This window comes from Taudactylus pleione, unplaced genomic scaffold (assembly GCF_031769625.1).
Source record: "Taudactylus pleione unplaced genomic scaffold, aTauple2 ptg000927l, whole genome shotgun sequence".
Classification (NCBI taxonomy): domain Eukaryota; kingdom Metazoa; phylum Chordata; class Amphibia; order Anura; family Myobatrachidae; genus Taudactylus; species Taudactylus pleione.
Genome location: NW_028285328.1, coordinates 974,179 through 991,674, shown reverse-complemented (window position 1 = coordinate 991,674; position 17,496 = coordinate 974,179). Strand labels below are relative to the sequence as shown.

Sequence of the window (17,496 nt, the reverse complement as noted above, 5' to 3'; positions counted from 1 at the left end):
TTGTCCTAAACTCGCCTAAACTCGCAAATGCAGTAGCCTCGAGCTGAAAAGTTCGCAGGCTATTGAATTTGCGAGTTTCAGTACAAACTCGCACTTTCTAAAAGTGCGAGAAAGTGCGAGTTTGTACTGTTACTAAAACAGACACCCTATTACATTTGGCCCGATGTGAGGTTGGTCCTTATTAAAATGAAAAATAGGGACATTTCTATGGACAAACCTGGGACTGTGCCCGGGAATTAGCTACAACTATCCAAGTGTGTATTTGTCATTGTTAGACATAATTATGTTCTTTATGGTTTCCCCAATAACATCCCTCTGATTCTACGCCCACCATCATTAGACAAATCCAATGGTACATAGCGTGTCCTATGGGACTGGAATACTCAGCGGCTAATTCTAAGCAGTAACTCTGTATCTGGTGTAACCACGCTACACTGCAGGGGGGGGCACATACATGTATTATGTGTGCATGCAGGGTAAATACTGGCTGCGTGTGCATGTAGCCCACAAGCGATGGACGACGTTATTATTACCTAATATGAGCTAGGACACCCTCTCCCAAACCTGGTGTCCGGTCAGAAGGTCGACAGTGAAAATGTTGACGTTCATAATGTCAAAACCACAATCTCCACATTCACATGTCAGCGTGGTTCAAATTATCGATATGCGACATGCCGACATGTTCACACTGTCACCATCAGAAATAATGTCATGTGAAATGTCGACATGCTGAAGATGCCGATGATTAGAATTAGGCACTGGAGGGTTAGGCTGCATTTGGGGGAGGCTAGGCGCTAACGGGAGGGTTAGGCTGCGGTGGGGGGAGGCTAGGCGCTAACGGGAGGGTTAGGCTGCAGTGGGGGGAGGCTAGGCGCTAACGGGAGGGTTAGGCTGCAGTGGGGGGAGGCTAGGCGCTAACGGGAGGGTTAGGCTGCGGTGGGGGGAGGTTAGGCTGTAGTGGGGGGAGGGTTAGGCTGCGATGGGGGGAGGGTTAGGCTGCGATGGGGGAGGGTTAGGCTGCGATGGGGGGAGGGTTAGGATGCGGTGGGGGACGCAAGGCGCTAACGGGAGGATTAGGCTGCGGTGGGGAGGTTAGACAGTAACGTTAGGGTTAGGCTGCAGTGAGGGATGTTAGGCGGTAAGGGGAGGGTTAGGCTGTGGTGGGGGGAGGTTAGGCAGCAGTGGGGAAAGATAGGATCAGGTGCTCCCGGGAGTGTTAAGCTGCGGTGGGGGGAGGTTAGGGTGCGTGGGAAGGGGGGGGTAGTTAGGAGTAGGCACTGCCAAGAGGGTTAGGCTACACTGGGGGTGGTTAGGGTGCGGGGGGGGGTGGAGGTTAGGGTGTGGGGGGGCAGTTAAGGGTTCGGCACTGAGGGGAGGGTTAGGGGAAATACCAGAATGCTGAAGCTCCTGGAAGAAGACACTGGAGCCGCCACTGCCGCTGGGAGAAGGTGAGTGCCCAGTAGGCCACCAGGGTCAGTTTGTCGACAGTTCATCATGTCGACATATCTGCGTAGACATGATTAATGTCAACATTGTCACTGTAGTCATTCCGGCCAAGTCAACATGACAACTCGACAAATCATAACCAAAGCCCCAAATCTAATCCCTCTGTACTTGTTATATCTGACCCCCCGACCCTGCGTGGTTTTAACAAGGAGCAAAGTTACTGGCTTGTGTTGCTTTGCTCCCAATCAGCCTCAGGCGCGTATCCACGAAACAATAAAGTGGACAATTTATTATTATTATCCTTTATTTATATGGCGCCACAAGTGTTCCGCAGCGCCTTACAGAGTACATAGAACTAATAAGTGAACAAGAAATAAGTAACTTACAGTACATTACAGTGCAGGACAAGGACACGATTTATATACATTGCTGCAATAGTGATTATAGCACTCACATTAAGCAGCCGGGAGCTGGCAGAGACGTGTTAGGTGCCCTTATGGGGAGTAAGGAGTAGAAGAAAATGTAAAGAGAAGCACATGAGGGAAGAGGATCCTGCTCGTAAGAGCTTACATTCTAAAGGGGAGGGGCAGACAGACAGGCGTGACACAGAAGGGGAGGGGCAGACAGACAGGCGTGACACAGAAGGGGAGGGGCAGACAGACAGGCGTGACACAGAAGGGGAGGGGCAGACAGGCAGGCGTGACACAGAAGGGGAGGGGAAGACAGGTGTGACAGAAGGGGAGGGGCAGACAGACAGGCATGGCACAGAAGGGGAGGGGCAGTTAGACAGGCGTGACACAGATGGGGTAGATAGGGAGGAAAGAGCATGAGGTGGGTTAGGATGAGAGCTGGAAGGACTTGATGAAGTAGTGGGTCTTGAGATCCCGTTTGAAGATATGCAGTGAGGTGGAGAGTCTGATAGGTAGAGGGAAAGAGTTTCAAAGGTAGGGACCAGCACGGGCTAAATCTTGGAGGAGGGAGTGGGAGGAAGTAATCAGTTGGCAAGAGAGGCGGCGTTCATTTGTTGAGCGAAGTGCACGGGAGAGAAGGTCAGAAATGTATGTGGGAGAGGATTTGGTGAGGGTTTTGTAGGCGAGTCTAAGAACCTTGAATTGGCATCTGAAGGGGAACAGGAGCCAGTGTAGGGCTTGAAGGAGATGGGAAGTATATGTAGAACGTCTGGAGAGGAAGATGAGCCGAGCAGCAGCATTGAGGACCGATTGTAGTGGAGAGAGTTGGGAGGCCAGTTAGGAGAAGGTTACAGTAGTCTAATCTGGAGATGACCAGTGAGTGGATGAGGGTTTTAGTAGCATCCTGGGTGATGAAGGGTCTAATCCTGGAAATATTTTTTAGGTGGAAGCTGCAGGACTGCAAGAGGTGCTGAATGTGTGGTTTAAAGGAGAGGGAGGAGTCTAGAATAGCTCCAAGACAGCACATTTTGGGGCTAGAGGAGATAGTTGTGCCATCAATAGATAAAGAAATTGTGGGAAGTGAGGTAATGGAAGAGGGTGGAAAGATGATCAGCTCAGTCTTAGACATGTTAAGTTTAAGAAAGCGCTGGGACATACAGGAAGAGATGGCAAAGAGACAGTTGGAGACACGAGTGAGGAGAGAGGGGGAGAAGTCAGGGGGGGAAAGGTAGATCTGAGTGTCATCAGCATAGAGATGATATCGGAGGTCAAAAGAGTTGATGAGTTCACCTAAAGAGGACGTATATAGGGAGAATAGGAGAGGTCCAAGAACAGAACCTTGGGGAACACCTACTGTTAGTGGAAGTGGGTGGGAAGAGGAGTCATGAGAGGAGACAGAGAAGGAACGGTCAGAGAGGTAGGAGGACAGCCAGGAGAGGGCAATGCCACGTAAACCAAGGGAGTGAAGGATTTGCAGCAGGAGAGGGTGCTGTACCTTGTCAAATGCAGCAGAAAGGTCAAGGAGAATGAGCAGAGAGTAGTGGCCCTTGGATTTAGCAGTAAGGAGGTCATTGCTGACTTTCGTGAGGCCAGTTTCAATTTGAACGATAACGATATCGTTATCATTCGTCAGCAATATTGTTCAAAGTGTATCCGTCAATGAACAGCGATGCGCGTTCCCGCTGGTCGACGATATCTTTCATCACCCGTACTTGCAGGGCAACCTGATGATATCATCAGGTTCTGCAAGTACGGGGATGAGGGTGGGTGCCGACACTGAACATTATAGTTAATTATATCATTCAGAGTGGATGCTCAATGTCGTTAACGACCTTGAGCCGGCACTGCAGGGCAAGCACTAGACGATATTGCTCATGGAGAATATCGTCTAGTGGATACGCGCCTTTATCGGAGGAGATTGAATTCACTTTTTCCCTGTAGGGCTGGTCCCGGCCTGAGTACATTAGAGCAGACCTGCTGACTTTTCAGCTCTCTGTGTAGTGGGCAGTGGGATCTAATGGAGCGACTCGCCAAAGCTGGCACTCCACAGTCCTGGTCACCAGTGGGAAGAGGAAAAGGAGTCCTGTTACGTAGCTGTTAAACCCTTTATGTGACAGACGTGTTTTTACATTTAGTGCTCGGCCACCTGTGGGAATGGGATTCAAAGTCGTGAGCAATTCTGTATCAACACAAAGTCCCGTCAGCGGGTTAGTGCTGCCTTCTGTAGACACACCCCAAAACCTATCACCCTGCGTGGCTGCTCTGAGACACCCTGCCACAAGGACGCAAATGAAGCGCAACCAGACGTATTGCTGGTGACACCCCAAACATCAAGTGACCCCAGGCAGAGACCTCATTATAAAGCCACTGCCGTACCCTCTGTCTATGTCCCATCACCGGACAGACCAGAACATCCTGCAAAGGGGAAGGAGGATGGAGAAGGGAATGGTATGTATGATCTGCTTTTTTTATAGTGACCTCAGTAATGCAGCCACTGGTACAAACAGCAATCTCTATCAGAACTGTCAACATCCGATAGGATTGTTACTAACGTGGGACAGATTGAGGAGGCCAACACCTTAAGGAAAAAAAAACCTGAAAAGAGCCTCACATATTATATCTAATATAAAGGCAAATATAATAGTAGATTGAGTGCTCCATGATGGAGAAATATTGTGCATGTGCTTAACTTTGAGTCTGTACAGAACAAGCGTTCTTGTCTCCATATAACTGCCACCTCTTGAGGCGTTCTCTTCTGCATATAACTGCCACCTCCTGAGGCGTTCTCGTCTGCACATAATTGCCACCTCCTGAGGCATTCTCGTCTGCATATAACTGCCACCTCCTGAGGTGTTCTTGTCTGCATACAACTTCCCTATGCTGAGGTGTTCTTGTCTGCATATAACTGCCCCCTCCTGAAGCATTCTTGTGCATATAATTGCCCCCTCCTGAGGCATTTTCATATGCATATAACTGCCCCCTCCTGAAGCATTCTTGTGCATATAACTGCCCCCCTCCTGAGGCGTTCTCGTATGCATATAACTGCCCCCTCCTGAAGTGTTCTTGTGCATATAACTGCCCCCTCCTGAGGCATTGTCATATGCATATAACTGCCACCTCCTGAGGTGTTCTTGTCTGCATATAACTGCCCCCTTCTGAAGCATTCTTGTGCATATAACTGCCCCCCTCCTGAGGCGTTCTCGTATGCATATAACTGCCCCCTCCTGAGGCGTTCTTGTGCATATAGCTGCCCAGTCCTGAGGTGTTCTTGTGCATATAACTGCCCCCTCCTGAGGCGTTCTTGTGCAAATAACTGCCCCCTCCTGAGGCGCTCTTGTACGCATATAACTGCCCACTCCTGAGATGTTCACATCTACATATAACTGCCCCCTCCTGAGGTGTTCTTGTGCTAATAACTGCCCCCTCCTAAGCCGTTCTTGTGCTAATAACTGCCCCCTCCTGAGGCGTTCTTGTGCATATAGCTGCCCCCTCCTGAGGCGTTCTTGTCTGCATATAACTGGCCCCTCCTAAAGCGTTCTTGTGCATGTAACTGCCCCCTCCTGAAGCGTTCTTGTGTGAATTACTGTCTCTCCCTGCCAATCTACTGTAGATTACTTTCAGACCCTTACTTGATATTCTTTTGGATCACTTTTCCCCCCTGACCTTGCCTCCTGTTGATCACTGTTTCCCTCCCTGTTTTCATCTCCTCTAGATCACTTTTCCTGTATTAGTCTTCTGTAGATTCGTCCCTCATGGGACTGTATATCTGTATATATCAGTCTCTCCTTGAAGCTTAGTTGTGTTCCTCTCTCCTGTAGGTGTCTGTGGACATCAGTTCCTGAACTCATCCGGAGTTGTAAATGCTACTGGGCTTCTTGAAAAGGACTGTGTGTTCTCAATCGGGCGCCCACTTGGCGAGGTGATCGTCGTCAAAGTTCTGTCTAGTTACCTCAACTGCACGGTCGGTATGTGTCTTCCCAGGAATATGGGAACTCACTCAGATCTACAGTAGGCTACTGCACAACACAGTGCTAAGGATGTGACGAGTTCGATTATATGATTTTCTCAAATCCAATAAACCTAATCTAGAACTCATCAAACATGGGACTGGTTTTATCAACCATAGCTGTGGGCTGATTGATAACAGGTCTGTCCATCCGCACCAGCTTCACCTACAGTAGCTGCCTTTATATCTACAGATGTGGCCTCATACACCCAGCGTCTATACGCCATACGGCACAAGGCACCTGAGGTGACTGAGCCGCCCCGAGAGGTGTAGCATATCATCTTCTACCGTGTATGAGGTCACACCTGTATGTGTCAGAATGCTGCCATTTGGCCAATACACTCAGACCTAAGCAATGGAACAGCGCCCCTAGTGCCTGGAGTACCTTCTGACATGGCTCCAATACCCCAGTGTTACAAACATCAGAACATTTCCAGTCCATATTTAGATGTATAAACAATGCTGAGATTATCTGTCTTCTATAATCTTCCGCCCTCATAGGAGACTTTGTGGAATTCTATAACAAAGAGATGTGGAGGAAAGGCTGCAAGCGGCTTTCAGCGGCCACGGTGATGGCAAGGTCAAACACCCTGAAAGTGAGACAGCGCCAGGTTCATGCTGGTAACGGGATTGCACTGGAGTACTTCAGCAGACCAGATACAAAGAGCAGTCGGCAAGGTGCGAGAGAGTGGTGTTTCCTATACTACACCTAGCGGTATATTTACTAAAGTGACAGTTTTTAGAAGTGGAGATGTTGCCCATAGCAACCAATCAGGTCCTACTTATTTATATAGCAAGCTTGAGAAGATAATAGCTAGAATCTGATTGGTTGCCATGGGCAACATCTCCACTTCTAAAAATACGCACTTTAGTAAATATACCCCTTAAAATATGGATAGAAGTGCATCACATGACCAGTGGCGATTGCTAACCCGGGGCCGGAGTGCATCACATGACCAGTGGCGATTGCTAACCCGGGGCTGCAGTGCATCACATGACCAGTGGCGATTGCTAACCCGGAGCTGCAGTGCATCACATGACCAGTGGCGATTGCTAACCTGGGGCTGCAGTGCATCACATCACATGACCAGTGGCGGTTGCTAACCAGGGGCTGCAGTGCATCACATGACCAGTGGCGATTGCTAACCCGGGGCTGCAGTGCATCACATGACCAGTGGCGGTTGCTAACCAGGGGCTGCAGTGCATCACATGACCAGTGGCGATTGCTAACCCGGGGCTGCAGTGCATCACATGACCAGTGGCGATTGCTAACCCGGGGCTGCAGTGCAGACCAAAACTAGGAGAGAGGAGCCTGATAAAACACAACCACTAACTGTACCTGTAAACGATTCTTTAATATTGTTGGGTCTCTGCTGGAATGTAAGCTCACCGCTAGATCAGCGCCGTGTATCACAGCCGCAATTGCCAGTAAAAAAATCAGAAGAATGTGTTCATATTCCGGGACGGTGAAGAGAAACACTGAGCACCGGCATAAAGGCATGGTTACGCCACATTGTGATTGCAGGTCCCACCATGGTAGTGCTGCACTAATGGGGCATGACCCTGCCATGTTATCACCACGTTATCCCCCCGTCCACTCTGCACACCAGTCCTACTATAAATAATGTTTTGTGGACAGCGTTGTGGCACAGTGGTTAGCATTGCTGCCTCAGTGCAGTGAGATTATGAATTAGATAGGATGCATCATTTCGTCAAACAATTCAAAAAACATAATGGTGGGTTCATTGGCGCCTGACTGAATGGACGTGTGTGGTGTAGGGAATTATACAATTTGCACTAAGGGCCTAATTCATTACAGATCGCTACTGTGATTGCGGCAGGGATTACGCACGGATGTCTGCAGTGACAATATGCTAATGAGTGCAAGCGCAAAGCCATCGCACAGCCAGCATAGAGACACCCACTACTGCTATCTCACATCTGTAATACCTCACAGTACTGTGTATACATCTGTAACATCAGCCACAGCTCAGCCAGCATACAGACACCCACTACTGCTATCTCACATCTGTAATACCTCACAGTCCTGTGTATACATCTGTAACATCAGCCACAGCTCAGCCAGCATACAGACACCCACTACTGCTATCTCACATCTGTAATACCTCACAGTCCTGTGTATACATCTGTAACATCAGCCACAGCTCAGCCACCATAGAGACACCCACTACTGCTATCTCACATCTGTAATACCTCACAGTCCTGTGTATACATCTGTAACATCAGCCACAGCACAGCCAGCATAGAGACTCCCACTACTGCTATCTCACATCTGTAATACCTCACAGTCCTGTGTATACATCTGTAACATCAGCCACAGCTCAGCCAGCATAGAGACACCCACTACTGCTATCTCACATCTGTAATACCTCACAGTCCTGTGTATACATCTGTAACATCAGCCACAGCACAGCCAGCATAGAGACTCCCACTACTGCTATCTCACATCTGTAATACCTCACAGTCCTGTGTATACATCTGTAACATCAGCCACAGCACAGCCAGCATAGACACCCACTACTGCTATCTCACATCTGTAATACCTCACAGTCCTGTGTATACATCAGTAACATCAGCCACAGCACAGCCAGCATAGAGACACCCACTACTGCTATCTCACATCTGTAATACCTCACAGTCCTGTGTATACATCTGTAACATCAGCCACAGCACAGCCAGCATAGAGACACCCACTACTGCTATCTCACATCTGTAATACCTCACAGTCCTGTGTATACATCTGTAACATCAGCCACAGCACAGCCAGCATAGAGACACCACTACTGCTATCTCACATCTGTAATACCTCACAGTCCTGTGTATACATCTGTAACATCAGCCACAGCACAGCCAGCATAGACACCCACTACTGCTATCTCACATCTGTAATACCTCACAGTCCTGTGTATACATCTGTAACATCAGCCACAGCACAGCCAGCATAGAGACACCCACTACTGCTATCTCACATCTGTAATACCTCAGTCCTGTGTATACATCTGTAACATCAGCCACAGCACAGCCAGCATAGAGACACCCACTACTGCTATCTCACATTCATAATACCTCACAGTCCTGTGAATACATCTGTAACATCAGCCACAGCTCAGCCAGCATAGAAACACCCACTACGGCTATCTCACATCTGTAATACCTCAGTCCTGTGTATACATCTAACATCAGCCACAGCACAGCCAGCATAGAGACACCCACTACTGCTATCTCACATCTGTAATACCTCACAGTCCTGTGTATACATCTGTAACATCAGCCACAGCTCAGGCAGCATAGAGACGCCCACTACTGCTATCTCACATCTGTAATACCTCACAGTCCTGTGTATACATCTGTAACATCAGCCACAGCACAGCCAGCATAAAGACTCCCACTACTGCTATCTCACATCTGTAATACCTCACAGTCCTGTGTATACATCTGTAACATCAGCCACAGCACAGCCAGCATAGAGACACCCACTACTGCTATCTCACATCTGTAATACCTCACAGTCCTGTGTATACATGTGTAACATCAGCCACAGCACAGCCAGCATAGAGACACCCACTACTGCTATCTCACATCTGTAATACCTCACAGTCCTGTGTATACATCTGTAACATCAGCCACAGCTCAGCCAGCATAGAGACACCCACTACTGCTATCTCATATCTGTAATACCTCACAGTCCTGTGTATACATCTGTAACATCAGCCACAGCACAGCCAGCATAGAGACACCCACTACTGCTATCTCACATCTGTAACACCTCACAGTCCTGTGTATACATCTGTAACATCAGCCACAGCTCAGCCAGCACAGAGACACCCACTACTGCTATCTCACATCTGTAATACCTCACAGTCCTGTGTATACATCTGTAACATCAGCCACAGCACAGCCAACATAGAGACACCCACTACTGCTATCTCACATCTGTAATACCTCACAGTCCTGTGTATACATCTGTAACATCAGCCACAGCTCAGCCAGCACAGAGACACCCACTACTGCTATCTCACATCTGTAATACTTCACAGTCCTGTGTATACATCTGTAACATCAGCCACAGCACAGCCAGCATAGAGACTCCCACTACTGCTATCTCACATCTGTAATACCTCACAGTCCTGTGTATACATCTGTAACATCAGCCACAGCACAGCCAGCATAGAGACCCACTACTGCTATCTCACATCTGTAATACCTCATAGTCCTGTGTATACATCTGTAACATCAGCCACAGCACAGCCAGCATAGAGACACCCACTACTGCTATCTCACATCTGTAATACCTCACAGTCCTGTGTATACATCAGTAACATCAGCCACAGCACAGCCAGCATAGAGACACCCACTACTGCTATCTCACATCTGTAATACCTCACAGTCCTGTGTATACATCAGTAACATCAGCCACAGCACAGCCAGCATAGAGACACCCACTACTGCTATCTCACATCCGTAACACCTCACAGTCCTGTGTATACATCTGCAACATCAGCCACAGCTCAGCCAGCACAGAGACACCCACTACTGCTATCTCACATCTGTAATACCTCACAGTCCTGTGTATACATCAGTAACATCAGCCACAGCACAGCCAGCATAGAGACAGCCACTACTGCTATCTCACATCTGTAATACCTCACAGTCCTGTGTATACATCTGTAACATCAGCCACAGCTCAGCCAGCATAGAGACACCCACTACTGTTATCTCACATCTGTAATACCTCACAGTACTGTGTATACATCTGTAACATCAGCCACAGCTCAGCCAGCATAGAGACACCCACTACTTCTATCTCACATCTGTAATACCTCACAGTCCTGTATATACATCTGTAACATCATCCACAGCTCAGCCAGCATAGAGACACCCACTACTGCTATCTCACATCTGTAATACCTCACAGTCCTGTGAATACATCTGTAACATCAGCCACAGCACAGCCAGCATAGAGACACCCACTACTGCTATCTCACATCTGTAATACCTCACAGTCCTGTGTATACATCTGTAACATCAGCCACAGCTCAGCCAGAATAGAGACCCCACTACTGCTATCTCACATCTGTAATACCTCACAGTCCTGTGTATACATCTGTAACATCAGTCACAGCACAGCCAGCATAGAGACACCCACTACTGCTATCTCACATCTGTAATACCTCACAGTCCTGTGTATACATCTGTAACATCAGTCACAGCACAGCCAGCATAGAGACACCCACTACTGCTATCTCACATCTGTAATACCTCACAGTCCTGTGTATACATCTGTAACATCAGCCACAGCACAGCCAGCATAGAGACACCCACTACTGCTATCTCACATCTATAATACATCACAGTCCTGTGTATACATCTGTAACATCAGCCACAGCTCAGCCAGCATAGACACCACTACTTCTATCTCACATCTGTAATACCTCACAGTCCTGTATATACATCTGTAACATCAGCCACAGCTCAGCCAGCATACAGACACCCACTACTACTATCTCACATCTGTAATACCTCACAGTCCTGTGTATACATCTGTAACATCAGCCGCAGCTCAGCCAGCATAGAGACACCCACTACTGCTATCTCACATCTGTAATACCTCACAGTCCTGTGTATACATCTGTAACATCAGCCACAGCTCAGCCAGCAAAGACACCCACTACTGCTATCTCACATCTGTAATACCTCACAGTCCTGTGTATACATCTGTAACATCAGCCACAGCACAGCCAGCATAGACACCCACTACTGCTATCTCACATCTGTAATACCTCACAGTCCTGTGTATACATCTGTAACATCAGCCACAGCTCAGCCAGCATAGACACCCACTACTGCTATCTCACATCTGTAATACCTCACAGTCCTGTGTATACATCTGTAACATCAGCCACAGCTCAGCCAGCATAGACACCCACTACTGCTATCTCACATCTGTAATACCTCACAGTCCTGTGTATACATCTGTAACATCAGCCACAGCTCAGCCAGCATAGAGACACCCACTACTGCTATCTCACATCTGTAATACCTCACAGTCCTGTGTATACATCTGTAACATCAGCCACAGCTCAGCCAGCATAGAGACACCCACTACTGCTATCTCACATCTATAATACCTCACAGCCCTGTGTATACATCTGTAACATCAGTCACAGCACAGCCAGCATAGAGACACCCACTACTGCTATCTCACATCTGTAATACCTCACAGTCCTGTGTATACATCTGTAACATCAGCCACAGCTCAGCCAGCATAGAGACACCCACTACTGCTATCTCACATCTATAATACCTCACAGCCCTGTGTATACATCTGTAACATCAGTCACAGCACAGCCAGCATAGAGACACCCACTACTGCTATCTCACATCTGTAATACCTCACAGTCCTGTGTATACATCTGTAACATCAGCCACAGCACAGCCAGCATAGAGACACCCACTACTGCTATCTCACATTTGTAATACCTCACAGTCCTGTGTATACATCTGTAACATCAGCCACAGCTCAGCCAGCATAGAGACACCCACTACTGCTATCTCACATCTGTAATACCTCACAGTCCTGTGTATACATCTCAGCCACAGCTCAGCCAGCATAGAGACACCCACTACTGCTATCTCACATCTGTAATACCTCACAGTCCTGTGTATACATCTGTAACATCAGCCACAGCACAGCCAGCATAGAGACACCCACTACTGCTATCTCACATCTGTAATACCTCACGGTCCTGTGTATACATCTGTAACATCAGCCACAGCACAGCCAGCATAGACACCCACTACTGCTATCTCACATCTGTAATACCTCACAGTCCTGTGTATACATCAGTAACATCAGCCACAGCTCAGCCAGCATAGAGACTCCCACTACTGCTATCTCACATCTGTAGTACCTCACAGTCCTGTGTATACATCTGTAACATCAGCCACAGCACAGCCAGCATAGAGACACACACTACTGCTATCTCACATCTGTAATACCTCACAGTCCTGTGTATATACATCTGTAACATCAGCCACAGCACAGCCAGCATAGACACCCACTACTGCTATCTCATATCTGTAATACCTCACAGTCCTGTGTATACATCTGTAACATCAGCCACAGCACAGCCAGCATAGAGACACACACTACTATCTCACATCTGTAATACCTCACAGTCCTGTGTATACATCTGTAACATCAGCCACAGCACAGCCAGCATATAGACACCCACTACTGCTATCTCACATCTGTAATACCTCACAGTCCTGTGTATACATCTGTAACATCAGCCACAGCACAGAGAGCATAGACACCCACTACTGCTATCTCACATCTGTAATACCTCACAGTCCTGTGTATACATCTGTAACATCAGCCACAGCACAGCCAGCATAGAGACACCCACTACTGCTATCTCACATCTGTAATACCTCACAGTCCTGTGTATACATCTGTAACATCTGCCACAGCACAGCCAGCATAGAGACACCCACTACTGCTATCTCACATCTGTAATACCTCACAGTCCTGTGTATACATCTGTAACATCAGCCACAGCTCAGCCAGCATAGAGACACCCACTACTGCTATCTCACATCTGTAATACCTCACAGTCCTGTGTATACATCTGTAACATCAGCCACAGCACAGCCAGCATAGTCACCCACTACTGCTATCTCACATCTGTAATACCTCACAGTCCTATGTATACATCTGTAACATCAGCCACAGCACAGCCAGCATAGTCACCCACTACTACTATCTCACATCTGTAATACCTCACAGTCCTGTGTATACATCTGTAACATCAGCCACAGCACAGCCAGCATAGAGACACCCACTACTGCTATCTCACATCTGTAATACCTCACAGTCCTATGTATACATCTGTAACATCAGCCACAGCTCAGCCAGCATAGAGACACCCACTACTGCTATCTCACATCTGTAATACCTCACAGTCCTATGTATACATCTGTAACATCAGCCACAGCACAGCCAGCATAGTCACCCACTACTACTATCTCACATCTGTAATACCTCACAGTCCTGTGTATACATCTGTAACATCAGCCACAGCACAGCCAGCATAGAGAAACTCACTACTGCTATCTCACATCTGTAATACCTCACAGTCCTGTGTATACATCTGTAACATCAGCCACAGCACAGCCAGCATAGTCACCCACTACTGCTATCTCACATCTGTAATACCTCACAGTCCTATGTATACATCTGTAACATCAGCCACAGCTCAGCCAGCATAGAGACACACACTACTGCTATCTCACATCTGTAATACCTCACAGTCCTATGTATACATCTGTAACATCAGCCACAGCTCAGCCAGCATAGAGACACCCACTACTGCTATCTCACATCTGTAATACCTCACAGTCCTGTGTATACATCTGTAACATCAGTCACAGCTCAGCCAGCATAGAGACGCCCACTACTGCTATCTCACATCTGTAATACCTCACAGTCCTGTGTATACATCTGTAACATCGGCCCCTCTGACCTTACTTAGAACTTGGTAACCTCATCGCACGCAGTAAGTACACAAGCTGCGTATGCACGCCCAAGTAACGGCGTTCAAGAGGATAGGCACGCCTGCGTTTCTCCAACCACCACCCCCAAACCCTGACATCCCGTTCCTTGATCTGCGATGGCTTTGTATCTGTGTAGTGCAATCGCAATGCCAATTCACACACCAGCACTGCAATGCATGCGCAGTAAGTACGCACCTTCGGCCGACCTGCGTATGCTGTTGTGATCCGTAATGAATCAGGCCCCATATAAATAGTATCTTATGAGTAGGAAATGGCAGGTGATATGGACGGCAGAGTATACAGTGTCTCTGATCTGCCACCATTCTCTCTGTTCTCATAGACTGCGATGTCCAGCTCTTTGGCATGCGAGGAGACATACAGAATCCGGTACAGTCCAAGCCATGGTCTCATGCGTGTCGTATCTTTATCGATGTGCCCCCAAAGTATACCATTGCTATCTACGCCTTTCATATGGATCTGGAGAGAGGAACCAATAAAACCCACTCTAACTTCATCCTGGTGAGTTTCCAGTCACTCTCAGTCTTCTGTATCTTACGCTATGTATCAGCTAAAAGCATCGCTCACTGACTATCTAATACAGTGATTCCCAACCTCGGTCCTCAAGACTAACAGTCCTGGTTTATTGATATCCATGCTTGAGCACAGATGGTTAAATCAAAATAACTGAGATACTAATTAAGTCACGTGTGCTCAAGCAAGGATATCCTTAAAACCTGGACTGTTAGTGTGCCTTGAGGACCGTGGTTGGGAACCCATGATCTAATATGTCACATTCCAAGAAGCAGCAGGATTGTCATAACAAAAGGCTGAATATACTGAAAATAATGTATGACTTTTGAATAATATATATAAGTTTCATTAGTTTCATGAAGTGTTTTGCAAGTTATATGTTGATAAATGTTTAAACACTGTTCAAATATTTATTTTTACTGTATTTTTTTTTTACTACTCTCCAGATCCGTGATATGAAAACGCTGAAATCTTCCGCCTTCCACGGAAATAACCTGTTCTACTGGGAGTCCACAGGGAGTCAGGCGGAGATAGACTTCAACAGGGATTTCTCGCAAGAGAGAGTCAGCTTCCGGGCTCAGTACTGGGCAAAAAAGCCGAGATGCTGAAGGAGGAGACGGGAAGGGGGCGACTGCGTCATCACAACACTCAGCAGGATCCTGTCACACCGTCAGACTGACTACAGATAACAATACATTTCGTATAGCACTGATTACTAATGTGTTTAAGTGGGTGATGTTGTACATAGATAAGTTTCTTTATAATATGCAGTTCCTGCACCCATATTATCATATACTTACCTCTCCGAGGTCCCGCGTCATGTGTCTCAGCCCTGCAGAAAACGCTTGGAAAATGGCCGCCGCTGCAATATTTCCAGCGTTGTGCGCATGCACAGTGAGAAAATCGCTGGGGATTTCCTCATTGCGCATGCGCAAAACGCCGGAAAAATTGTCAACCTGCGCACTAGACTCTGGGCACACTCTAGTGCCCAGAGTCTACTGATGCTGTGGTTGGCAGTCAGACGTGTCAGTCTGTGGCCAGCCACCGGTGAGAGAGGAGGGGGCCCCGGATGGGGAATGAACACCAGCCCCCTCCTCTCTTAATACGCCCCTGTGCCGTTCTATAGTATCTGAGAGTCCGTTAGTAGCCTAACATAATATATTTGTAAGTGAGTCAGTGACCAATTAAATGAAACATGCTTTATAGTTGCCGTAGTGGCAATTTGTGGCCTGGGGGGGAACATAAGCAGCTCTGAAACAGAAGAACGGGTGTGACGGGTCTGGTTTGTCTAATGTGGGTGTAGTTTGGTAAGCCCACTGTATGAATAATTATTATCCCAAAGAGATACAACTCAAATGACCTGTACAATACACAGAGCACTCTAGGAACCACTATACAATAAACTGAACACTCGAGTTGCCAAAATAAAATAAATACATAAAACATTCTATGGACCTCTATGCAGTGCAGAAAACATTCCGGGATCTCTTTATAAAAGAAAGAGCAAAATACAGAGATCACTCAGAAAAACGATATACAATACAGAGAGCATTCTAGAGACCGGTATGCAATACAGAGATCAAAATGACCCAAGAGCACATTCTACTAACCAATATACAATACAGAGAGCATTTATACAGCAATATACAATACAAAGTTGACCGAAGAGCACATTCTACTAACCAATATGCAATACAGAGAGCATTCTATACAGTGAGACAGAACACAGAGAGCACTACAGGGTCCGATATATAATACAAAGCATTCTAGAAATCAATAATACCCTACAGCAGAGGTTTCAAAAATCTGCCCTTACAGTCCAGGTTTTAAGGATATCCATACTTGAGCCCAGATGGTTAAATGAAATTGACTTAGGTGTTTATTAAGTCACCTGTGCTCAAGCATGGATATCCTTAAAAACTGAACTATAATGGCGGAGTTTGGGAACCTCAACCTTACAGGATTGTCCCCAGAATTATTTTTATACCAGGCAGCATTATGAGGGAGCCCCCTGGAGAGCATGGACCGGGGCTGGGTTGACCGAACCCTTTTGGCTGTGTCACAGTAGCGAGTGGCAGGCTGACCACCCAAGAAATATAGCATGGGTAGAACACTGCTCTAGGTACCAATATGCAATGCAGGTAGGACTTTAGTGTCCAATATACAAATAAACATGAGAGTGCTTTAGGGACAGATTTGTAATGCAAAGAGTATTTTTGTGACTGCTATTCCATTAATACCAATAAAATGCCTATAACAACCGTCTGTGGTTCCCTTGCAGTTGGATACACTCACCGGTACTTAGGATGCTGCCAGGTCTTAACCTTCCGGTAGTAGGGCTTATACAATTATCATGAGATCGCAGGATATGCAGATACAGAGCAGTTACTGAGGCAGGAATGACCTCAATAGTAAGCCACGGAGTGGCACCACAAAAGGTAAATCAAAGGGCTGAACAGAGACAACCTGACAATCGTATGTACCAACACGTTCACTGCGCAGTGCTAATGGTGAAATAATCTGCAA

General features: G+C 47.1%; 1 protein-coding gene across 1 annotated transcript in view; it reads left to right on the top strand.

Moving 5' to 3' along the window:
- Positions 1-16,770, top strand: part of ADAMTS13 (ADAM metallopeptidase with thrombospondin type 1 motif 13) — a 73,749-nt gene extending 56,979 nt beyond the window's left edge. The window contains exons 28-32 of the mRNA XM_088459727.1: positions 3,992-4,304; positions 5,675-5,821; positions 6,364-6,540; positions 14,780-14,958; positions 15,417-16,770. Of these exons, the coding sequence (XP_088315853.1) occupies positions 3,992-4,304; positions 5,675-5,821; positions 6,364-6,540; positions 14,780-14,958; positions 15,417-15,578 (978 nt within the window). The 3' untranslated portion in view covers positions 15,579-16,770. The remainder of the gene's footprint in view (positions 1-3,991; positions 4,305-5,674; positions 5,822-6,363; positions 6,541-14,779; positions 14,959-15,416) is intronic.
- The last annotated feature ends 726 nt before the right edge of the window (positions 16,771-17,496 follow it).